Source organism: Amblyomma americanum, chromosome 5 (assembly GCF_052857255.1).
Source record: "Amblyomma americanum isolate KBUSLIRL-KWMA chromosome 5, ASM5285725v1, whole genome shotgun sequence".
Classification (NCBI taxonomy): domain Eukaryota; kingdom Metazoa; phylum Arthropoda; class Arachnida; order Ixodida; family Ixodidae; genus Amblyomma; species Amblyomma americanum.
Genome location: NC_135501.1, coordinates 161,767,172 through 161,793,157, shown reverse-complemented (window position 1 = coordinate 161,793,157; position 25,986 = coordinate 161,767,172). Strand labels below are relative to the sequence as shown.

General features: G+C 46.3%; 1 protein-coding gene across 1 annotated transcript; it reads left to right on the top strand.

Annotated features, from left to right (window-relative positions):
* Positions 1–20,377: 20,377 nt before the first annotated feature.
* On the top strand, positions 20,378–24,843 carry LOC144135214 (uncharacterized). Its single transcript, XM_077667955.1, has 3 exons — positions 20,378–20,764; positions 21,752–21,997; positions 24,367–24,843. Exons 1-3 carry the CDS (start codon positions 20,543–20,545, stop codon positions 24,580–24,582), a joined length of 684 nt encoding a protein of 227 aa, XP_077524081.1. The 5' UTR covers positions 20,378–20,542; the 3' UTR covers positions 24,583–24,843.
* The last annotated feature ends 1,143 nt before the right edge of the window (positions 24,844–25,986 follow it).

Genomic DNA, 25,986 nt, shown 5'->3' with positions numbered 1-25,986 from the left:
TGGTCCTGGGAGCTTCGACGTCGTGCGTCAGCCGTGGTTGTCAGCCGTGAGTTCTTGACGTGCTTCGCTCGGCCATGCCCCCGCCTTTCAGGCCCGAACAGACCTCGACGTTGTTCCCCCCCGCCCCGTCCCCCGCCAAGACCGCTCAACGCGACGGACTGAACCTGACGCAAGGACCTGACTTATTGACCCCACCGACCCGAGATTCCGCTTGCATTTGAAGACACCGTTCCCCTGCCCAGGCAGTTCGGCGCGTCCTGGGGCCTCGATCGTCGGCTCTTGACGACCTGCAGCCCGGAAGCTTCAAGACCAGGAATCATTCAGCCATCTCATTCATCGTGGCGACCAGCACCTCAGCCCTTTCTCGTTTTCTGTCCAGCCATCCTCTTAAACCCGTAACCACTTCGCGCGTCTCTTTGTCACCGATCGGGAGGATCGCTCGGTAGCCCCGGGTAGTGTGACAACGAAGACGATGAACTGTGCAGTGGAGCGGGCCGGAGCGCTCGCGCTAGGCCAGCAGCAATTAAATCATCTCATTGCCATCGATCATCGTGTCTCTTTCTTCGGCTGGCCGCCACGTAACAATATCTTTAAAATAGCGGGCTCTCGTTTACTGAATTGCGATTATTTCAACGCTCATAATGCTGCTTGGGGTAGTGATCACTGCGACGCGTGGACGGGTCGCTGAGTGCGCTGCAGAGAAATGTAACTTATGCGGTCTGAATGACGTTTATCCGACCTTTCGACGCGGTTGTCTGATTGCTTACGTTTCTCGTGGTATAATAATTTAGTGACGAGCTGCGCGCATTGCCACTCTACAAGTGTTTAGTTGCTTAGGTGCAGGGTCGTAGCAAGGGGGGGGATGGGGGCTTATCAGCCCCCCCCCCCCCCAATTTTTTTGAACTGTCACGCACCGCTGACCAAAACAACCGGCGCCGGAAGTCATTCTGGATTTTGCCACCTACAGTGTCTTTTTCAGACTAGAAAAGACAATTTAGCGCGAACATTGCTAACTCGGGATGGATTTCGTGGCAACGCCCATGCACCTGGAGTAATGTTACGCAAGGGGCCCCATCCTAGCACAAACTTTCAAGGGCCTATAGATGGCTCACTGTTACGACTAAAATTTCGGTGCAGTTACGCGCAATACATGACCGGTGACAGCTGCTGCTACGCAGTACACTGGAACGAAGGACAGCATCATTGATATTTTTCTATCCCCGTGGCATATGTACAAAAATGTAAAGGTTCTTGAACGATATTCATTAAAATATTTGTCCTCTACTTGCTAATTTCATGCCGTTTACGTTTTTCATATCAGCGGCATGCACTGCTTTGCTGGTTCCGGACCCATATAGTTCTAGACTTCGTGTGATATTTTCTTTACTTCTTAAATACGCAAAAACAAGGATGCATTGGCATCAGTTATGTCTGCCACGAGTGAACGATAAGCGGATGGTTGGTATGACATGATTACAAGACATAAAACTGAGCAGGGGACAAGACGCAGAAGAGAAGCAAATGGGACGAGCTCGTCCTGTTTGCTTTTCTCCTGTGTCTTATCCCCTGCTCAGTTTTGTGTTTTGTAATTATGTCTGCCACGATTTTTAAGACATACGAATACATTATTTTATTTAAAAAATACATATTTCACTTTTCTATACAGTGCGTAGAGTTATCTAATGCACAATGGAATTGTCAATGGCAATGGAAATGCAGTTATTATTGTTGCGTTCGATCCCTCCACAAATTACAGGCGGAGGCCCCGCTGCAACATGAGCCCCCACCCCTGCACAAAATTTCTGGCTACGCCACTGCTTAGGTGTATTGTGTTATGAATCGTATTGACTTGGCACTCTTTTCCTAATGGTTTGTACATAGTTCATGCACAGGTAGAAGCAATATAAGAGGGAACACGGGAGCGTGACGGCTCTGCGCTAAGCAAACCGCTGCTGCCGACAGCCGAGAATGGGCGACACCAGGGGCATGCGCGGAGAGAGGCGTTGGCAGTGCTACTAGGCGGGCGCCTTTGCCGGGTATTGTCGCCGCTTTTCGGGGACAGCGGTCCGCGAACGGGGGCCACGCGCTACTGTGTTACATTTAATTCTATTTCTACCTGCACGTAGAATTATGCATCACTGTAACAAACACCCTTTTGAAGGCGGACGAGCACGTGGTCTCCCACAACGTGTCTCCATTCACTATTCTGTAAAACAGGGTTGCCCACTGTCCCCGCTCCTGTTCCCACTATCCTTGGAGCCACTTCGCATAAGTGTTATAAACAGTGGAGGTGATCTCGCAGATGCAGATGATCTAGCGTTTTTCTGGGCTGATAAGTCAAGCATCGATGAGATTATTCTTTTACCGTCTGTTCTGTGTCAGGAGCTCGGATTCTTCGTTGAAAAAGTTACGGTCGCTGGTTTGGTATGTGAGGATCGAATCCTGCTGAATATGCTGCTATGCAAGGAACATGTAGGCCATCAAATTACTTTGGCGTTCATTTGAATGGCCATAAATATAGTGCACATTACTTTAAAGACCGAGTGCCACTTCTTCTGGACTTTGCACAGGCTTTTGTCCCCTACGGTCTTTCCATTTTTGGCAGGGCGACAACCTGTAATCTAATTCCCGTTGCTAAAATTTATTGCCTACTGCAAATTATTTATCGAACAAGCTTTTATATTCAGTGTTTGCAGAGTTTTCAACACTTTTGAGTGAAATTTCTGTTTTGAATCCACGAGTCGTGATAACATCTTCCGGCCAGTAAGTGCTGGAGTTCTTAGCTTAGTACACATTATATGCGAAAGATAATTTTACATTTATTCTTTTTTGTCTGACGCTACACTCCGAGTAGTGTCCGCTTTCTTCTAAGTCAGTTCTGGTTTTATCGAACCTCAGTGGGTCTTCTAGTGTTTCTGATCACCTGTGTTTGTGGGGCTTAATGCATGCCAGGTATTGGCGTGTTTCTTTCCTGCTTTTTGGCTTCTCCATTGATTTTGCTTTCAGTGTCGAGTAAGCGGATGTACAAATATTTAATTTGCATACTCTTCCCTCCGCCCATGAACCGATGGGTGTACTATTTGGTTTATCGGAACATTACGTACTCAAAACGGTAGATAAAAACCCCTCTGGCCGTCTACAGCAATATTTTTCTATAAGCTACATACCGAGACAATAGCAAGACATCTCTGACTACTTAAATTGCTACCCAAGCTTAACTATTTTCATTTAGATTCTTATTACCTTCAAGTATTTGGAAAAAGTTTGGGCACTTCCTTCGCAGCAACTTACGCAAGCGTATTTATAGAGCTACTGGAGTCTAAACTTCTATATTTATTTTCACAGAAACCGCTGACATACCTACGCTATATAGACGAAATTTTTACTATATGGGAAGACGGGGTGATACCCAAAATTGTTTCTTCTCGCAACTAAGTTCATTCTACTCTAGCATAAAAGTTACCTTCCACTGCAGTAAAACGCAGGCCTATTTAATCGACACTATCCTCCATTTAGAAAATAGCCAGAAAAACCACTCTACAGGACGCCAACCGACCTACAAAAATACTTGGATTTCACACAACCCACTGTAACCAAGGCATAATATAAGTTTATGGTTTGGGTGGTTTATGGCGGTTTAACATCCTAAAGCAGCTCAGGCTATGAGAGACGCCGTAGTGAAGGGCTCCGAAAATTTCGACCGCCTGGGGTTCTTAAACGTGCACTGATATCGCACAGTACACGGGCCTTTAGAATTTTGCCTCCATAGAAATTCGACCGCCGCGGCCGGGATCGAACCCGCGTCTTTCGGGCCAGCAGCCAAGCGCCATAACCACTCAGGCACCGCGGCGGCGAAGGCATATTTTAAGTACAGACAACGGGCGTTAGAATGTGTACACACGACAACTACTGTATGCGGCCCATTTTTGGTCTTAAAGTCACTATGCCCTATGAGACACATTTAATTATCCGCGATTTCCTCGAACAGCACTGCTGGAGCAGCCTACTTGGTTAAAGTTCTAGCTTTAAACGCTTCCCAAATAGGCTTTCTAATGGCGGCCAGTCCGTAGTCAGATGCTCATAGCAGCCTCCGCTGAGTCGCAGGACTGACCACCGCCTCTCTCGGTTCTCCGCAGCCACTGGTGGCTTAGCGCCAACGGTTCATTGGTGTGTGGTTTATAGTGTTTAAGGTCCAAACGTGCCTCAGCCTACTAGAGACGCCGTAGTGTTGGCCTCCGGATAATTTTGACCACCTAGTGTTAATTAACGTGCAGTAATATCGCAAAGCACACGGGTCTCTAGTATTTCGCCTCCATCTAAATGCGCCCACATCGGCTAGTATCGCATCCGCGTGTTTTGGGTTCAGCAACACAGCACCATTTTTACTGAACCACCACGGCGGCTGTGTTACTGGTGTATTCAAACAGGAGGTGGCGGCCAAACATAACACCAGGGCGACCAAATCCAGTTCTGGTTAGGGGGTGCATTGTCGGTTCTGGTCGCTGAGACCAGGCCGCGTCCCAGGCGGTGCTATGCAACAGCATCCGCAAGAGAATTTTTTGATCTGGTGAAGAAAATCGTGGCAGCAGGTTTCGAATGCCGGACCTCTTGCACGCGAAGGGGATGCACGTTAGGGGTGCAAAGCAATAGGCAGGTTCTCCCTGATCAGGAATAGCAGTTTACCAAAATCACTCTAAAGGATAGCGTATAACATCCTGCCGGCAACTGATTATAGGGCAGAAATGTAGATACTAACGATATGGTTGCAACTTAAATTCTATGCAAAGGAATATGATGGGTGCGCTCTAAGAGACAGGAAAATAGAAGAGCGTGTCCGCGAAAAAATGCAACACTGGCGAATGACATCCTAGTCGAAACAGAGAAGCAAAATGTGCTCGGTCGGGTCATATAATGCGAAGGCAAGATAACCAACGATCGTTGAGAGTAGCCGACAAGATTCCGAGACAGGACAAGAGGAACAGGGGCGGCAGAAAGCCAGGATGATCAGTTTATTAAGTTCACATGGATTCGATGGGCGCAGCTGGCACAACTTAGGGTTGGTTGGATACATATCGAAGACGTCATTGTGATCGAGCGTAGTCGGGTGAAATTATGATGATCATCATCATAACTCGCCTGAAACTTTGATAGGAAGACAAAAAAGGCTGCCACCCTCTGGAAGACGTTGAAGTAACGAGCGTTAGCTTTATTGGCCATGCGTAAAACAAGTCTTTCCGCATCCAGCGGGCCCAGCGAAGAAAACCATGAGCGGTTCGGAGAATTAACATAACTTTTCCACGTGTCCCGAGCTGTCCCATAACGGGACAAAAGTTATTGTGGGACATTAAAAAGAACGAAAAATAAAGTGCCCCTGCCTGTACCACTAAGTATAACGGGCTCCCGGGACAGCTTCCCTACCCGTTATAGGACATTTTTTGGGAAAGAGGGGTTGAGGAGGAAATGAATAGGGGGGCACAAACAATTTTAACAGCCGCCATCTTGGATTCAAGAAACGGAAACTATGCCGCCATTTCTTCCCCTGACGTCATTCTCACATAGTTCCACCTCTATCCACCATATTCAACCATGACGTCATCATTGGCACGCGGCAGGTGGTTGTTTCCACATTGCTATTGTAGATGGCGCTACAAGTCTCAATGCGAGATTTGCTGTTTCTGGTTCCTGCCACAGATGGCGCTATGATCTCAGGGTGGTAGCAGACCCCACGAAATCTCGAAACGTGATGAGTAAGAGGTAACGCTCTTAAAACACAAAAGCATGGTAGTACTTCTGTTTCCGTGATGTAATATAATAGAACATGGAACTAAGTGGCCACTACATTGATCTAGTATGCCGCCTCAGAATCCGGTAATTCAAAGAGAGTGGAAAACCAAGACAGTAAAGGGAAGCACGTGTTTAGAACGCACGCGAGGTCTACATTACGAAAGTGTTTTGAAAAAAGATTGAAATTTACATAAGAGTTCAGAAGAACTTGCTCTGCATATAGTGTTATGGCGCACTGCCTAATAAAAGATCACCTTATCTGGCCCTTAGAACAAGAACCACGGTTACTGCCTACCGCTCTGCTGAATAAATAACTGCGAGAGTGGAACTTAAACAACGATAAGAGTAAAACATGCCTCCCCAGTACCAAGTCCTAGATTGCAGGCTGTTTTCGCCCAATGAGAATCATGACACGCGTGACTCTATGTTAGACACGTGTGCTAACCCAACTACGGAGTAAACATCTTAGCGCGGACCTTCAGCTAAGTAAACAGAAGGTTAGCAGCGAACTTACTGAGTGCCTATCAAGTGTTGAGTAAATACAGCATTGCGAAGGAACGAGCGCCAAATCTGAAGAGTGCAAGGAACAGAACGAGTACTTCTTCAATGATACCGTTCTTTTCTCTTGCCTTTTCTTTGTTTCCAGCGAATTAAAACAATAGCTAGGTGGGCTGTTGCGTACCCAACCCTTAGAACATACGTTAAGATCGATTTATTATCGAGCACAGTTGGCAACACATGCACGTCGAATTTTCAAAGAGATAGCAGGCCCGCCTCCTTCCACTGTTTTTATTTCGGAGTTATAATACTGCTCTTATCTTAAGGGCGTAAATTTACTGATAATATTTAATCTGGGTGGACTACATTAATGCTGACAACTCATTTTTTTTCCCGTTGAGTACTTCTTGCCATACTCTCTTCAACATAGACTCAAGCCCTCATTGCCCACTCGTCCATTCCATGAGGAGGACGCACATGAATGGAGCGCAAACCAACTATCAATCTCCGAGAGGTTGTATATTATGAAGGCAAGTTCAGGTGCAATATTTTAATTGCAGAACTCCATCATACGTCAGCAGTGAACTTGCACAAAGGTGAGTTAATGCTTATCATTTTATTGATTCTTCTCCGTTTGACTCTTACGGATTACGTACATGCCTTTTTTCAGAGCTTCAAGTATCTGCTAGTAAGAATTGTGTTTTTTTTGTGGCTCCTCACTAGTATTCACTTCATGTATCCTGCTTAAAGGCGAGTTCACCAACACTTGAGCAAATCTTACAGCCCCGGCCGCACACGTCAAAACTTGACAGTAGAGTGACTCTTCACCGCCTGCGAGGTAAGTGCGCAAAAATATATGGGGCTCTTAGGTCGCTTTAAAAGCTGAATACGACCGCATTTGATTTGACTTTTGTCGTTGGTTCTGATCCAGCTTCTGTCCAAGCTAGCGGCAGCTTCTTTACACCTATCGGTCCATAAACCGCTATATCAGACTGCCATCTGCAGTATATAGTGTCCACTCCGCTTTGACGGTGCTGACATTTCAGTTTATAACATTTTCCTCATTTCTGATTTTAATCCGCTGTCTACGTTGCTTTATAGCATCTAGGGTACTCATAACCTGACGGGCTTGTTGCGCGGAAGTCACATGGTCCCAAGAGCTCTACTAATAATCAGTTTAACTGCCACCTTCTGTGGCTGGCAGGTTCCTCACAGAACGTCACTTCCCTCCCTAGAATATTATCTCTGTTGAGGTGGAACCTCAAGTCTTTACGATATCCGTATTCTTTTGTGCGAACATTGATCTTTACTGAGTGAGCTGTCTGAGCCGAAGTGTCGCCTCAAGGCAACAAGCTTTTACCCCGAACCAAATAGTCCAAAGCATTTTTGTAGCACCAGCGCTGACGCAATCGCTCCCCTATTCCGGACCAGAAGTATTTTAAAGGGGCAGAATATATTTAGGCAAATCCAATCGCCTCTAATGATTGAAAACACGCCGTGAACAAAGCAACCTAAACAAGCTGGGACATTTTCTCATCTCAGCAATGTGAATTCAGCTTTTTACCAACATTTCATTCCTTGATAAGTGAGCTGTTTCCTTAATGGTCCTTATGCTGCAGGCACTTAATGTGAGTGCCTAAACATTTAGTCGATGCCTACATTGACTTGAATACAGGCCATCGAATTCAGCGAAAAGGTCTCATGAGGTCGAATTCGAAACCAAACGTTCACTTTTTCTTCCATTGGCCGTTTACCTTCTAAGAATTCTCTTGCCAGAGCTAAGGAGTTTTTCTTTTTAGAACGCACCTAGGATTCGCACGTAGGATTCACTAAGATTTCCTCATTTCGGTGTGCCTTTTCTCAGGCAAATTAATGCAAAAGTTGGCGGTTTGGTTCTTTTCTTAAAATCTATAATTTGAGCAAACCAAGATTTCCTCTCCCGGACGACCGTTATGTGCCCACATTGGCGCACTGCGAGAGATAGAGAGAGAGAAAGAAAAACGTTTAATGCATAGAATGTTTGGATAGGCCCTCATTCCAGGAGCCCATTGTCTTTTGCCGGCTCTTGCCCGGTTCACCAGCGAAAGCTTCTCGTCCGAAAATGAGCTGGACCGCGCCGCCTTCCAGTCCTCACTTGTTGAGTCATTAATTCTTGGTACAGCTGGTTTTTCTGGCATGCCCATACCATATGGTATAAGTCAGCCACTTCAACGCAGAATGAGCAGTGCGGAACTTTGAATTAGGATTCTAAACTGATCTTGGAACAGCATCCACACCTTTCCTCTTTCTTTTCCAGGTGACGTACACAAAACGAAGAGGAGCAAGAACATAACGAAGACACATGCAATCTTATAGAGATGATGGCTTGTGCTGACAGAAATGTGATGCTAGCTGTCGTTGTGGCGTTAAGCATTGCAGCTAGTCGCAAAATTTTAGGGAAAGAACAGCGCCCGGGACCGCACATTTCTCGAGAGCTGATCAGGAGCGCCACCGCGCTTCTCCAAGAACGGGTCCGCCCCAATGACGCGGCGGCTTTCCTTTCTTGTGGGAGCGACATTGAGCCTTTTGAGGAGTCCCTAATGCGGGCCTATTCGAGAAAGGCGACGCGGTGGTCGTGCTGCGGGAAAGTATTTGAAAATGCTTTGGTGTCGAACATTGCCTTGAACGTTCGAACTGTGGTTGTTGTCATCGGCACGCCCAAGGAAAAGGTTTCATGTGCGCGGAGCTTACTAGGCGACCCCGTTGCGACAAATTTCACCGAATGGATTTTCTTTCACAACGACCGATACGTGCTGCAGAGCGAAGAGATAGCTGCACTTAACACCGGTTTCTCACTCTGCAGAGACGCTCCTCTGCTGAGCTCGAGAAGCCCGGAAATGAGTCCTGTGGTTCCATGGAGCGCATCCGTCGTGTCCCGAATGTGCAATCTCGAGAGAAGCAGACGGAGAATCAGTTTTACGTTGCCACCTGAAGATAACGAAGTTACTTTCGCTTGTCTATATTATGGCCGCGGACCGAAGCCATACCACACATTACAAAACAAAATAATATTCGCAGCCTTTCTCGCACAGAATGCCACGCTGAGGTATAAGACGTACCGGTACCTTCCTCGTGCCCTGCATGGCATAAATGTCAATGAAGCGGACGTGCTACTGTACCCTATGCTGGTCGATTTACATTCGTTCATCAGTACGCATATTCCGCCGGTGCTCGAGTACAGGGCGGAAACGTTCTACAAATTGAGAGGTTCATACAAATCAGAAATTTCCTTCTTTAGCGTGCTGAGGCATTCGCCCAGGGTTCTGCTGCTCATCTCGATTTCATTTGCGTCTTTCTGGGTGGTCCTCGATGTGGGAAAATTCTTTGAACTCGGCCAGCCTTCTGCCGACCTAGAATCGGCATTGTTCCTCATATCCTCTTTCATATCCACGCCGACGCCTATGGAGAAGGAACGGAGAAGGCAGCATGCTTTACGCAGGTGGTCGTTTCGGAAACTGTTCCTGCTTCTTTGGCTTGTCGCAATGTGGCCTCTATCGGTGTACTTCTGTGGAGAACAGACCTCTCGGCTCAGCGTCGTGGTGCCACCGAATTTCATATGATACCATGCAAGAGCTCGAGACGGCGCTTGACGGTCAGCAGTTCTAGCCTTGCGTGACCCATAGTTTCCGCAATCTGGCGATGGATCGTGACGAGACCATGACCTTTCGGCACAGTATCTATCCTAAGCTGAGGAGCGCCTTTGAAAGCAGGATGAAAGACACTCCTCTGGAATTTTGGACTCCGAAAGACTGTTTTCGCTGCGCAGAACGGAAGGGTTTCGCCTGCATTGTGCTAGGAATAGACGAATGCCTGCTTGCGCAATTTCAACGCGAGTTCATCGAATCAAGCGATCGCCTGAGTATCGTATTTGCCACATCAGTAGCCCGGAAAGACTACGGCCGAGTACACGTCTACAGTAATCTCTTGCGCCGGATGATGGAAACTGGGTTGTATCCAACTTACACCGGGAGGAGATAGTGCGGCCGCAGGAAAGCATTCACTGAAAGCCCAACAGCAGAAGACGCTGTAAAGGTGAAACCTACGGAGCTTTACGAACTCTCAGCTTTCTTCACGTTCTTTGGTTGCATTTTGCTGTTCTCCTTCCATGTGCTTTGCTTAGAGTTTGCACTGGGGAGACGCCGCGCACCGCATTATCGCTGAACACGCGTTTCAATTCTTACTAGGAACGAAGTGACTAGGAACAATCATATGCCAGGTGTTTCAGCGAAACTGAACCAGAATTCTTATGAATAGGCTTTTTGTGGTATGAAGGCGGCTTTTGAGAAATAACAAAACCTTCGTTGGCAGACATCAGAAAACATGAAGTGTTAACTAGTTAGCCTCTTGAAAAATTTCTGATAAATAAGATAGATGGATAAGGAGAGGAGGGAAAGGCGGGGATGTTAACCAGAAAGGCTTCCGGTTGGCAAGCCCGCACAGGAGAAGGGGATGAGAGGATTAAAAAGGGAAGAGAGAAGGAACGGGAAACACGGTCACAATCTGTCAATCAAGGCAAGCAGTCATTCGTAAAAAAAACAGTGCCTTGTACGCCTTGATGGCAGTCTACTGTTGTGGCCGCGGACCGAGGATCGTGTCCTCAATGAAAGGGCGAAGATCAGTGCGGTACAGAGCACAACGCAGCTTACGTCTTTCATTCACAAATACAGGGCACTCACACAGGAGATGTCTGATTGTCTCTTCGCAGACAGTTTACACAAAAAGGCCTGTCGGCCATCCCGATCCGGAAAGCACATTGATTTATAAAGGCAACGCCGAGCCATAGACGGCACAGCAATGTTGCTTCGCGACGCGCCATGTCACATGGAAGACGGAGGCGCAGTCCGGGGTCCAATGCCCTGAATGCGTTTTCATGCACATTGTGCCGAATATCTGAACTCCGGAAATGCAAGGAAATCCGGAGTCCACGGGCATTCCCCTCGCAATTGTGGCTCGACAAAATTTCGCCGCATTGTGCGAAAATACATGCGCTTTCGAAAGCATGCAGGCAAAGCAACCCTTCTAGTGCGCTCAAGTAGTCGAAAACCCCAAATTTTGTCGAGCCCCACCGGCGACGGTAATCGCGCTTTCGCTGACTACGCCCACTGCAGGACAAAGGCATCTTCCATGTCTCTCGAATCAACCCTGTCCTTTGCCAGCTGCGGCCACCGTGTCCCGGCATATTTCTTAATTTCATCTGCCACCTAATTCCTGCTGCCCTCTACTACGCTTGCCTTATACGCTTGAAGATGTAAATGTACAAAGTCTTTTGCCGCTTCATTACGGCTTCATATAAACATGAAATTTCGTACAAGCCTGGGCACAGGCATACACTCGCAATGAGCAGGTTGGTGCTTACGAATATGCAATGGTGTGCAGAGGCAACTCCCACCTCCACCAGACAATACCTACGCTATTCTATTTTTTTCTGATTCAGGCAACGCGACTGCTTTGTTGTCATGCACGCACGACTGCACGTTAGAAAAAAATTCAGATTTCTACAAGAGTTAAGTTGTTGTCTGACACATTCCACACAGAATCGCTGTTTCTTGGAGTGTTCTTTCTGTGCTCCTGTGACTGTGCTTCTCACGAAATTGTAGCTGCAGTGAATACACACAGCTTGTGCCTGTCTTGGTTTTGTGACGTATCAGACTGTTCTGCAGTGGAAACGTCATGACCATATTTAGGCATATCCACACCGAAGGGGCCGTTTTCCTTTCTTAACGGCAGAGTGCACAACTATTACCGAACGTCAAAAACAGAGATTACTTGAAGGCAATTCTAAGACCTAACGCTGGAAATGAACATTTTGCATATGGTTTATGGGCGTTTTAATGTCCCAAAGCGACTCAGGCTATGAGGAACGCCGTAGTGAAGGGCTCAGGAGGTTTCGACCACCTCGGGTTCTTTACGCGCACTGACATCGCACAGCACACGGGCCTCTAGAATTTCGCCTCCATCGAAATTCCACCTCCTCGGCCGGGATCGAACCTGCGTCTTCCTGGTCAGCAGCCCAGCGCCATAACCACTGAGCCACCGCGGCGGCTATATTTTGCATATACCTACTACCAAGAGAACTGCTAGAGTACGTAGTTTCCTTTACAATGGTTTGTACCCTGGATGATCTAAGGTTTTTGTAAGGCGCTGATGTTCAGTAATTTTGTTTGCTGATAAAATCCGATGGTAAAAGTTTTATTTATTTATTTATATATTTATTTATTCAAATACCCTAAAGGCCCTCTTGGGAGAGGGTATTACATAGGGGGGGGGGGGGGGGGGGGGGGGCACACGAAACACACTAATACGCAAACACCAATATTGGTAGTGGATTGAAGTTCGAATGAAAATAAGAATAAAGTGTGAAAATTGAAACACTGGGGGTTCAAGGATAACACAAAAAGAGAAAAAACTGCAATACAATGTCTACGATAAATTCTACGATAAATTAAATAGGAGGTTGATGACGAGGTGCCAGCTGCAGGCAGAGCCTTGTTGAGGCCACTGCACGATGCCGATTTTGCACCAAGACCACTAAATACTTTTTCAATATTTTCACGTCGCCGGAAATATTACACAACTTATAGAAAATTAGCACGTTCTCGGCTATTTCATAACCCCTGCTAGCAAATCGAATAAATGAAAACTGTATTGGTCAGTAGTGCAAAACACAGAAATTTACTGAAATTTCATGAACCTAGCTGTCCATTTTCCGCGAATTGCACGCATAGTACTCGAATTTCCTATCTCGCAAAAACTCCTATTTAAACTTTTTGAGAATATGAGGCCTTGAGGTATCGCATTCTTTACATTTAACGAGTAAAACTGTCGAAAAATATAAAATATACAGCCATATCTTACATTACAGACACGGTAATCTGATTCTACTTTCTTCGCACCTCTGTAAAAAATTTATTTTCATATCTCAGATAATCTAAGAGAAGACTTACCTCTCTACATTACTATGGACGCTATATTCGAAGCAGCACCATCAGCTTTTTCGCTGCATGTTCCTCAGCTCCTGTGTTGGGTACCGATCTGAACAACTGCTTGTGATTTTCCCGCCTCCCCTTTCTAATATAGAGCTTCTTTTACCCCTAAAAAAGGCAGAGACACCTGCACCTAACGTAGACACAGAAAAACCCTATGATAAAGGTTTGCGCTTTGGCATCTGTGTTGGTAGTCCTCGCCGTATCGAGAAGCACAACAGCTTTCGCTGAACGGCTGAGGGTCGGAGAACCTTTTCCACGAAGCCCTCCAGGCGAGCTCGTTAGACATGCCACCACTTTTCTTCAGGGCAGGCTCAGCCCTAAGGACGCGGTGATCTTTCGTTACACTGGACAGCCCCGCAAGAATTACGCCGACTTACTTTGTCGCGCCTTTCCAGGAAAGGCATCGAGGTTGTCATGTTGGGGGAACGAATTCCAGGATGCCCTTCATCGGAACAGGGAGTGCAACGTGTGGTCAGTGGTTGTGCTTGTGGCGTCCCAAAGAACAGATGCTTCGTGCATCCGGTACTTTTTTTTTCGACTACTTCATTGCTTATTTTACTGAATGTGTCGTTTTTCACGATGGTCAAATGCAAATGTTGCCAATTGTTCAGGAGATAAGCACGGTCAGTACCAGTCTGTCAAAATGCGGCGCTGGTCCGCCGCTCGAGAGCTCACAAGACTCGCAAAGAAGAACGGCTGGCGTACGTGTGTTTAGTGTCGGTAGTTTCTAGGATACGCCTTCCCAGGAAAGCCAGAGAGAGGACACGCTTTACGTTTCCACCCGGAGGTAAAACAATGAAGTTCTCCTGTAGCTCTGATATCAGCTACGACGGACGCCTGAGATGCACATGCAACCTTTTTGATTAGTATGTCATATCCCTACTGCAAAATGTATATAGGTTTAAACGGGTCAGCAAATAGGATTATGGCACATTTGGTTTCGCTTTATAGGATGGACGTCCCACAGCGGCTCAGTCTATGAGGGATGCCGTAGTGGAGGGCTCCGGATAATTTCGACCACCTGGGGTTCTTAGTGGGCACTAACAATGCACAGTACGCGGAATTTTCACACTTTTCCTAAATCGAAGTGCTACCGTAGTGGGCGGGTTCGAACCCACGACTTGCATGCACTGTGTGATGTAAGTGCACAGTAATTAACCACGGGTAATGGTAGTTATACGGAGCCCTCCACTAAGGAGTCACTCAAAGGCTGAATCGCTTTGGAAGCTTCATCCTATAATGTAAAACGAAATGTGCCATAATCCTATTTGTCTCCTATTCAAACCTGTACACATTTTTCAATAGAGATATATTGCGCTTCGCGATCAGAACGCAACCCTAAGATTCATAGTATTTTCGAGTTTCGCTCAAGCAGTTAGGAGCATTCTTCGTGGTGACACTGATATCCTGATGATAAATGTCGGAGCGGAGCCATTTGCGCATGCGTACTTTGTCATTTCGCCGCTTCTGAAGGTCAGCTGGGACACGTTCTACACGTGGAAGAAAGCGTACATTTCTCGAATTTCGTTCTTCATCGTGATGACACATTCACCCTAGCTGTTCGCGCTGAGTTTATTCACGGTACTTGCGTCCTGGCTCGTCTTGGCCTTTGGAAGCCTCTTGCACTTAGGTCGGACCTACGCAGACCTAGTACAGTCGGGGCTGTTCCCGAAAGCGTCATTTCTCTCTACCTCAACGCCGATGAATAGCGGACTAGAAAGACAGACCGCTCCTCGCAAATGGTCGTGCCGCAGATTGTTCCTCACGCTATGGCTGATGGGTACGATGCCTCTGTCTGTCTAATTGCGGGGAGAGGTAATCTCCCGATTAAGCGTCACGCTGTCACCGAATTTTATAGACACCATGGAAGAGGTCGGAACAGCTCTGGACAACGATGAACTGACGCCCTGTTTCCACAATTTCTTCTTTCTAAGCGAATACGCAAACACCATGGTCGACAGTCGCCCTCTTTACAGCAAGCTTAGACAAGCCTTCAAAAAAAAGAACGAACATCTTCCATTTTCGACGACAGCAGGCTGCCTGCTCTGTTCGCGGCGGCCGGGATTTGCATGTTTTGCTGGAGTAATGAGCCAGTCACAAAGCGCCCACTACCGGTCAGAACACGTCGAGCCACAAGAGAGATTGAATATGGCAATGCAGATACAGGGCATCACGAAGAATTACGCCCACGCAGATTTGTACAAAAATCTTTTGCGCCGACTGCCTGAAACCGCCCTCTACCCTCGGTGTACCTGGTGGCAGTGGAAAGAATGCCGTCCCAGCAAAGATCTGATGGGAAGCACGATTGACGATGACGTAAAAGGTGAACCGACACAACTCCGTGGCCTCTCAATATTCTTCGCTTTTTTCAGCGGCCTTTTGCTGCTGTCTTTTGTCGTGTTTTGCAGAGTTCCCAATTGGCACAGCACGGGTTTCCAATGACTGAGATGTCTAGGCTTTAAATCTTAACTTAAATTGCCGCTGCATTGCATCGACCAGTTTGAAAATACTTCTGCAAGGGCTCGCATGAGAGTGAGAGGTCCTCGGGTACGCATTCTGCTTGAAGTGAAATATGGGGATGACATGCGAACCGTGTTATTTTGTTTAATTTGACCTATCAATGACACTTGAAAAGACATGAAAGACAGCTACTGTACAGCGCTTCCCAGACGTTACGATTTTTTTCAATAGAAGTTTTTAGCATACAGGAGGTGTACTAGCGGAGGCATAAAATGGTTTACCGGACACCTCCTGCACACTCGCGGTGGCTCCCCCTTGCCCCAACAATGCCATTGCGCATACGCAGGAGTGGTCCGGTGAACCATTTTATGCCTCCGCTAGTACGTCTCCGGTATGCCAAAACGTCTAGTATGAAGATTTAGTATGTAATAATGCACACCGTTGTGATTCAGAAGTGCGGGTAGCAAATGGCCTAACTGCTGCGATCCTCTGACCACGATACCCTCTTTTATAACGGGATACGAGTACTACTTTCGATTATCTTCAAGTGTTGTACCTGACGTTGCGGACAGAAATTTTCTGATACCTTCATGCGCTATGTGCTTTTGATCAATCCTTGGTTGCGACTTTCACCACATGCAAGACTTCATTGTTAAGTGTGCGCCTCATTAACATTGAGAATCCTATATTCTGACTCGAAGGAAGTTCAGTAATGCACGACTGTTTCTTGCTCAGCTATCTTCACACAACGCAATAAGCGAAACAACAAATTAGGATTTAAGGTCACAGTGCAACGGCTGCACTCAAGGATATTGCATGTGTCAAGTCCAGCGCACTCGCACTTATCAACAATTGCATGCTTGAAGTATTTTTATACAAATGTGCTATAATTTTTTGTTCTGCCTAGTCATTTACCTGTACTTTATACTCGTATTAATGCCTGCATAATCCTCTCCACTCCAATGCCAAATTGGCGCTGTGGGTACAAGCTAAGACACAAAACTTTCCTCTTAGTTCTGTTTGTCACTTCTAGCATCTTTGTCACTTTAAAATGTCCATCTCGGGATGAACCATATTTGCTGGAATAACGCATGCAGTGAGGGAATGTACATTTTAGGGCATTTCGAGCTGCAATATTTACGCGCCTCTTACGCGAAACACGTGCCTGCCAACTGTGTTGGCACATCACGATAACCCGGAGCAAATAGCATTGGATGTATACAGGATGCGGTACACGTGTGTTGAATTACTTTTCCAGGCACATTTTCAGTATGACCTTGAGAGGAATCACTGTTATTGAAGACCAGAGCTACATGACAGGTTATATCGATCCCGTGCAAGACACTGGAAGTTAGGTGAAATTTTCTCGGCATCAGAGGAGCGTACTAACGTAACGTAACGAAAATGGCAGTGCGGCTCTAAGCTACAAGAAATATCTGCGCTGGTTGAAAGCACCGACTGGTGTTATGAGTCTTCAAAGAAATTTTAAAACAAAACTAAGATGTTGTCAAAAGTTAGTTCATGCGACCAGCAAGAGAAAAGAAATAAAAGTGTGTCCAGGCAATTGCCCTGTTTACACCTTCAAAACATTTCCATCAGGGCTAAAAAGCAAAAAGGAGCTCAAAATTTAAGATACCGACCATTGTTAGCGCCAAAAGCGCATGCTTTGGACTGATTTAGATGGTGCGAGTAGAAGTCCTCAGTCGCATGAAAATGAGGGTTACGTATGCAAGAGAAAATGGTGAACCGTTTACCGTTGTTATGGATAAATTTCACCAAAATCTTTTAAATTATGTTTAATTGGAACGTGGACGATAGACATGTGACTTGACCTCTATTTTTCCTGTTGTGCAAATATCGAAATTTTCGTAGCGCTTTATGACTCCTTCATCCTACGATTTGAATATCGCAAAAAAATTACAAGTGTGAGCTTGCACTGCCCCGGTGGGAGTGAACCAATCTACTTCACTGTAAAGAGGAATTTTGTGTTCTCTTTTCTGGACGATGATGTCAGAGAAAATCTTTCATTGCATTATGATCAGCTGCGGATGAATGCAAGTCTATCTCCTTAAAGGAGTGCTTAAGAGGTCACGATTGTGAGGACCTTCTTTGGAGAATGTGGTCGTGTGTACTGGCATATTTCTTCTCTCTGCTCAGAAAAAAGTTGTAGCCAATAAATGAAATGTTTGAGTGATTCTTGTTTCATGTCAGTTCATTCATTCACTATAGCCAACATCTGCGGAGGATGTTTAGTACCTTCGAGAATGGAGGAATGTTGCACTTTGGTCTAGGAATAAAGTGGCACTGTTGTTAGCAAGTCTAAATAAATTCATTCCTTCAAAGAGTTCAGACCTTGAAGCTACAAGGACAAAAGGGAGGACAAAAAATTTTAAGTGAAGCACACATCCGAAGCATACACACCTACGTGTCAAAGAACATACCGTATTAAGGCCCTGACGATAACAGCCAGTTCTTCTTAATGATGCGAAAGGAGCCAAGTCCCACCATTGAACGCTCACGAAGTTGGAGGAGGACGCTGTGATGGTATACTGCGTCGCATTAGTGAAAGCTTGAAGCGGAGACAAGACGTCCGGCACAGGCCCTGATGGCCCGTCCGTACGTGCTACCTCAGCAATGCCTCGGCTCTGGTGGATAGCAGTCCGCGTTCCGGTGACGGGGTTCTAGCAGCAGCAGGCTGCCGCGCTGAAGTCGCGGAGGTGTAGATGCAGGGCACTCGTCCCATAGACCGTGGACCGCAGTACTGGAGCAGGAGCTGGTGGGGTCCGTGCCTGGTCGATGGTCCCATTGAGGGACGTCGAAACTGCCGGCTGCCTAGCACTAGCACTGGCGCCTAAAAATTTGTGCGCTTAGGTCACGTGACTTATTGTCGTTACTATTAGCTGTGTCAGAATGGCCCATACCAGCGATGAGGAATTGGCCAGGAGCCGTTGCAGATTGAAGCAGGAGATATGCGTTCATTTAGTTTAGCTAGGATGACGTTGGTTCATGGGCAGCTGAAGAGGTGTCAGAATTCGACGGCTTTAATGGAGTCGAATGTGTAGAGCCTGTAGGCAAAGCATGCAAAGTCTTTTTGGGCTAGCGCTAGAAATGGTGACGTCATCGCCTATTAAAAAGCAGCAGCGATCAGGCTTCTCCGCGGCTCAAAGCGCCAAGCTGGAGGCGCATGATGACATCATCTAAAGTGGTAATTTGCAACTCAGAAACACTTGGTTTGAAGGAAATAAAAACTTCATTGAAGGTAGCACCTGCGGATAGTTTCGCGGCATGCGACGACGCATGGCTAGTTGTGGGAGAAAGCAGCGGAACTTTAAAATCTTCCTGTCGGTGACGTCATCTCCCAGCTTCTCCGCACTCTTCCGATATTGTGATGAGTAGCCTCAGATTTTGTTGTTGATTACGTCACCATTTTAAATGATAGCGCAAAAAATCTCGGCATGTTATCCCCGCAGCCTAAAGAGATTTCAATCCTTGAATATCGTGAAATTCTCAAAAAGTGAAGCAGCAGCCTTTCAATAGCGTTCATGACTGAAGAAGCTGGAATGGATTCGAAAGCTTTCAGAAATACTGCATAGAGATTAGAATTTAACTTAAATATAATGCAATTTAGAAATTGCTAACTAATAAAGGTATCTATACTGACGCAATCATTTAATTATCCAGAAACTTGTCCACTGGTTTCAGGACATGTAAAATGGCGCTTGCACCAAAAGAGAGGAAAACCGGCATAGAAAAAGTAAGTCCTAATTGAACTACGGCAGCATTTCAATTGTTTCTTCTACGAGAAGCAAACGGCAGGAAGGTAAGGCCAGGTCTTCAAAGGATTCAGTTTCATAACACGAGTCCCACAGGTTCGACAAAGGGAACCTCAATCGACATAAATAAACATTCCGTCGTAGTATTCTGCAGTCCAAGAGAGTCGTGGACACTTTGCATTGCCGTGAAATGCAGATACGTGCCAAAATGATATAGACAATAGCTTACTGTAACACAGTGACGTAATAACATTCATTTCTTCCTAAAACATGTAAATAGTGAAATGACTTATCACCACCGTGAGCGACCGTAACAGATGCCGTCCTATTCAAGAACACAAAACGAAACATAGTTCATTGTTCATGAATCTTGACGGCGCTTTGCGATGCATGCATAATAAAATTTGTATTCGCATGGGTATTTTATGATTCTAGTAATACCCCTAAAGTATAATTACGACCGCGGCGTCCGCGCTTCGTTGGAGACGAAACGCAAAAAGGCTCCCGTGTGCTGTGCGATGTCAGTGCACGTTAAGGATCCCCAGGCGGTCGAAATTTTTTTCCGGAGACCTCCACTACGGCACCTCTTTTTTCCTTTCTTCTTTCAATCACTCCTTTATCCCTTTCCTTGCGGCGTGGTTAGGGTGTCCACCGAGATACGTGAGACAGCTATTGCGCCATTTCCTTTCCTCAAACCAACTTTCATTTTCATTTCATTTTTTTGTGCACACGATGTTCAAGAAACAGGAAGTTATGGGCCTGCAGGAAAATACAAACGATGAGAAAACGGTGCTATCCAGTTGAAGAAGACGAGGAAAGAATAAGGTAGGACGGTAGTGTTCGCCTCCGGCCCTTTAAGCCATCACTCGCTCAATCTCACTTGATCTGCAGCTTCACTCCAGGCAACGCAAAGCGTCAAGGCGCAGCCGAAGAGAAAGTCCAGGCCAACGCAGAGACCTGGAGCAGCTAACTGGCCACAGCGGAAAGAGCAGTAGCGTGGAGATGGCTGGGCCGGCCTTCGGGGCCCCGATAGACGTTGCGAACCCGGAGATGGACACGAGTGAAGAGGAAAACTGGCCAGAAGGAGACGATGATGAGTACGAGGACGAGGATGGCATCGAAGATGAGATGCGGAACGAGATTAAGACGATCTCTTACCAGATCTGCCAGGTGATCTCGACTCTGATCATCAGCATCTCCTGTATACTCGCCTTTTATGGGGTGGTGAGTGCGCCTGATTTCAAACCAGGAGTTGATTTAGGATCCACAACTTTGGAGGACGAGTGCGCGCCCCGGTGTTGGGGATGTGGTGTGCAGGAGGCTTAGAGAACTACGGGTTGCGGAGCCATGTAGATACGGGAAAGCAGTGGGGGAAGAGGAGGAACAACTAGGAGATTTTATATGACCGAATGCAGGCACGCTTTGGCTGCGCTTGTATATTTTTTGACGTAGCTTTAGTGGGCTTTTCAAATAGCGCACACACACACTGCCGAACGGATTGCGTGTAAAGGATCGATGAAATGCGCGATGCCCGATGACATCTGCCACGGTGGGCAGATTGTGATGACATGAGTAGGTCACATGGCCTGCCACGTGACAGCACTTGACACCTGTCAGGTGACAGCACTGACGCTGCCCTCTTGAAAACCTAGCGTAGTGAAGACTGCGCTTCAAAAAAAAGGCAACTTTCTTCGTGTGAAAACAGATTCCGTTTCACGCCAGCTGTTAACTTAAAGCATGGTATCCTCTGATAATAACTCCTAAGAATATTAAAGTGTCGTTGTTTCTCCTATTCACTTAACGTTCATGCTGGCTTTCTGTCAGCAAATTTAAGAATGAGAGGCTTAGACCTCAGAAGGGCATTAATATTCTGGGAGCTCACTGTTAAAGACGGGGATGAGTCGACTGTGCCCTCTCCAATCGTTAGAAGAGCGGTTATGGGGGTCGGTAGGTTTATTTATTTATTTATTTATTTATTTATTTATTTAATTATTTGTTTATTTATTTATTTGTTTATACTCAGAGTATTGGCTGGTCTGCCTGTTCCGGAAGCCCATTGGCTTGCAGCGCAGTGCGGGCCCTGCGAACCAGCCCTCGTGGCACAGCGGCAAGGTTTCGATGTAGAGGCGTTCTCGTCGTCTCGTATACTTACCTGCCTGAAAAACACTTCATCGTACTGGGTATCGTTTCTTTTTGGACCCACGAGTGCAGGAGAGGTCCCTGGAGTCCCGGAGGGACGGAGACAGCGCACTGCCCACGCAAGTCCTCTCCCAGCTGAAGCTGTGGTACCCCGCCATTGTCATCCCCGCGCTGTTTCTCACCTTGCCTGAGTCCCTGGGCTTTATGCGGCAAAACAAGTGCTTCTTCGTCGTCTGCGCCATCCTCGTGGCCCCCTTCGTCTTCCTGCCCTTGCTCCTGCCCACGCCCTGCTTCGGTCCGGACGCCACAGACAAGCCGGTGAGCACCGGCGACACTATTCTTTACAGCCGCATCGTGTGGCGAGTCGAAAGCTTCCAAGGGCGCCCCGCTTTCCCAACATCTTAAAGGAACACCGAGGATATCTCCTTCCAAGTTATGGCTTTTGTAAAATTTCATTGTTCGGCTTTTTTGTGGCTATGTTCACATTCATTTGGCAGCTGAGGACATAATGAGAAACTTCTTAAAGGGAATCTTGTTTCTCACCGCCCGATTCAACTTGGTCGTGTTAATAATGACGTCTAGCGAGTTATTGATTCTGTAATCACAGATTTCAATGGGATAGGGGTGTGGTCTAGGCTGAGAGTTCTGCGAACACCGAAACCTCTTGACGTTAAACAGTTGCCTTGTGAACTCCACCTGTGGTGACAGTGGCTGTATTAAATTCATCTGGTCATTAATAACTTCTTACTGCTTCGCTTTCAGGAGAAGCAGCGTTTTCGACGGAAGGACTCAGCAATCAATTGATATCAGCCACTTTCAACCTCTCCTAGGCGTCTCTTGCATTTCTTTACATACGTTACGTTCTGCTGTCCTTCGTATCGCGAGAAATCAGGTTAAATGTTTAAAAGAATCGTTCTTCATCGCCACAGCTGTCTTGTCCGGTCTATATTAAAAGCAGCAAAATCCTCGAGCACAGTTCTTTTGTGATGTCGAAGCGCGCGTGAATGCAGGCGAATACGTCGTGAAACGATTTGCTCTTGCTTCTAAAAGCATGGCTCAGATACAGCGACAAACTCACCCTTTGCTCCCGTTCTGCACCAATCAAACGTCCCGGAAAAATAGCCCCCAGATTCCTTTGTAAGCTAAGAGGCACTTTCACAATGTTCGTCCGCTTAGTGTAAACGACCCCAATAGAACCCAGATATGCAGCTCTCTCTTGCCTAGAGTCTTTGCTGCAGTCACTGAAGGTGGATTCCACGACCTCTGTTAATCCTGGCTGGCCAAAATCGCCATGGTTCCAGACCGAGCCCCAACCTCAAGAAGTTCTATCAAGTAAACGGTAGCCACTTTCTTCCTGAAACGAGCGTTCGCAAACTGGTCACGCAGCTTTTATTCATTGAAAGTGACCTCACTTGTTGTGTAGGCATCTAGTTCGTTAAACCACAGGTGCTGAGGAGTTCGTCTTCAAATTCAAATTCTTTATTTATTCATGAAAACACAATAAAAGTGTGTCCAGCACTGTTTGTACCCGTAGCCGTAGGCTAGTTATAGGTCAAAAAATTGAAATTATATAAAGCAGACACTTTGTCACATGCGCAACAAAAACTTGGAAGAGCGGAGAGAGGGATATATACATGTAACAAATGACAATAAAAGCATAACAAGGAACAGTCGCTTCAATTCAAAACCATCGTGTATGTTCAATTACAATAATAAATGGGATGCGAACAGCAGATAGATGTCCTTTACGATATTTAATGCGTGCGCTGAAAGAATTTTTTACCTATAAGTGGAAAATTTTGAGCGTATTTTATTTCTTGTGGAAGAGTATTCCATATCTGAACACCAATGAATGAGAGCCGTCGTTCTCCATAAACGTTGTGCGTGGGCGGTAGATTAAACTTGCCTAATGCTACATTTCGGGTAGTACGCGATGACGTATGAAAGAGGGACATATGGAAGGGGTGGTTGTTTCTTACGATACTGTTTACGACAGCTGCCGTTTTTAGGAGGCGTAGTGAATCGAAGGGTAATATCCGTAGGTCGTGGAATAATGGGTTGCTGGGGTGATCCTGCTTAAAATGCGTTATGATTCGTAATGATCGTTTGTTCAATTTTCTGATTGGCTGGAAATAACTATTGTAGGGCCATCCCCATGATTCCAGACAGTATGAGAGATGACTGTGGATAAAGGAGAAATATAAAATACGTAATGTACTTGTTTCAAAAAATTTGCCCACCACACAGCGATGGAAGAGGCAAATGTCAGAGATGTCGTGACCTCTATATGTGGTGAAGCTGTATGTCATATTAAGCGGTCTATTGTGTGGTGGCTTTTAGGCTCCTTTCTTTTTCACTACACTGCACCAAATCAACATTTTTCTCTGGGTCTTCGTCCTCTGCGTCTTCGTATTGACAACGCTGCGCTGTAATTAGCTTCATAACACCTCTTTCCATTCTTAACGAAAAAGAGAACGTGTCCTTCATCAACCTTTGTGCAATATGTTGGATATGGGTGGGTATTCCGCTTGGACCACAGTTCGCAAAAACGCTGCAACCGCACAGTGATTTCACTTTTGGAAGAAGTGCGATCACATTTAGCATTATTAATTTTTTGTAATTAAGAGTGACTAAAATTACTCCCTGTCTGTACCATACATGAGCTCACGTCCCTTGACTCTCAGCAGCTTCCGAGGCGTAGACCCACCACGGACGGGGCCCTGGGCAACGACCTGTACTCGCTGTTGGCGTGGACTTTCTGGTACGGACCAGTGCTCCTCATCAGCATCATCAGTGCCATAAAACTCTTCAGAACAGCAAACATGGTAGCGCTACAGCCGGAGTTGCAAGAACCAGCTCCACCTGAAGAATCTGGACTTTTGCGAGATCGTACCAGGGGCTAGACATCTGCTCTGTGCACAGGCCTGAAGTGTATCACAGCAGACGCCGCGGAAGCGCGTATAGTTGCGTTATTTTGTTTCCAAATTTAGGCGTAAAATAAAAAAGTCTCTGATGTCACAAGCGCTGCAGCTACATACTCGAGTTTCTCAGTGGAGCCCAATCAGGTTCCAGAAGTTCATCAAGATAAGCCAAGATCGAGAGGACTTTCAACCCCCCACACTCAATGTTGCAAGGCGGCTGTCTTCTGAGCTATTTTCGCCGTGTTCGGAAGGTTCACTCAAACCAAAGCATCGCGATTAACCCATTCTGTGACATTCTGCTATCTCGACTTCTGAACGAAAATGGCTTTTTTTTTTACTATGGTCAAAAATAACGTTGCAATAAATTGTCCGCAAGAATAAACTGGCTCATTTTCGCGCTGTCCCATGTAATGTGGTAGAACTTCCAGCTACCGAAGGATGGCTTAACTTACAAAACAAACTAAGCATGTGCATGGAACTGCAAGAAAATTAAAGTTATTCGTCAACGAGCTCAGCTCGTCGTTCACTGAAGGGGTTACCAATAAAAATAAAGGTCAGAGAGAGAGAGAGAGCGAACAAACTGTATTTATGCATTGTGATTACTCGGGTGGTTCGCCCAGGTGAAGGAAACCATTGTTGTAGACTGCACTCCAGGCTTGGTCAATCACCTGTCGCTCTGTGTGCTCTGTGCTCTGTGTGAGCCAGCCTAATTTCTGACTGTTAATGGCTGATTTCCTTGCTGTCGTGTTCTCTGAGTTGTTAGGGGCGGTTCCATACCATGTCGATAACGTCAAAGACCTCCCCGCAGGTTGCGCCTGCATTCGTCGGGTATTGTTTTCGCTAGGTTTTGTTCTACCGCACTGGCTTTTTGTGAGGTTTTCTTGTCTTGTTAGTTCTTTGTGAGGCTCCGCGTATTTCCTTCAGCTTAGTCAGTGGTGGTCCATGATTATACCGCAAGTTAAAGAGGCCGCGAGAAAAGGTAATTACAGGGCGTCCAACCCTGCCTCACTGTGATAATGCTGATGGCGCTGGCGGTCACGCGTACGCCTACCAAAGAAATAGAGGCATCCTTGATATTCTGTCGTAAACCAAACACGGGACCGAAAAATCGAACCTGGCCAGGTTCGAACGGCTCCTGACGACGACGGCTCCTGACTTCATTCTACGTGCACCAGTAGTGGTGGCAACTTCTCTGCCGCCTTTCGCCTAAAATTGACCCTCAAACTTTTGCAGGTTAGTGCTTACAGTTTATTGTTAGTTTATGCATACATATTTGTCGCAACTGCTGCTGCTGTTGGTATTTACATTCTTTATGTTGTGTTCCTACCACTTGGTGCTATATTGAAATGGCTCCGACTGTAAAATGTTCGTCATGCGGTGAATATA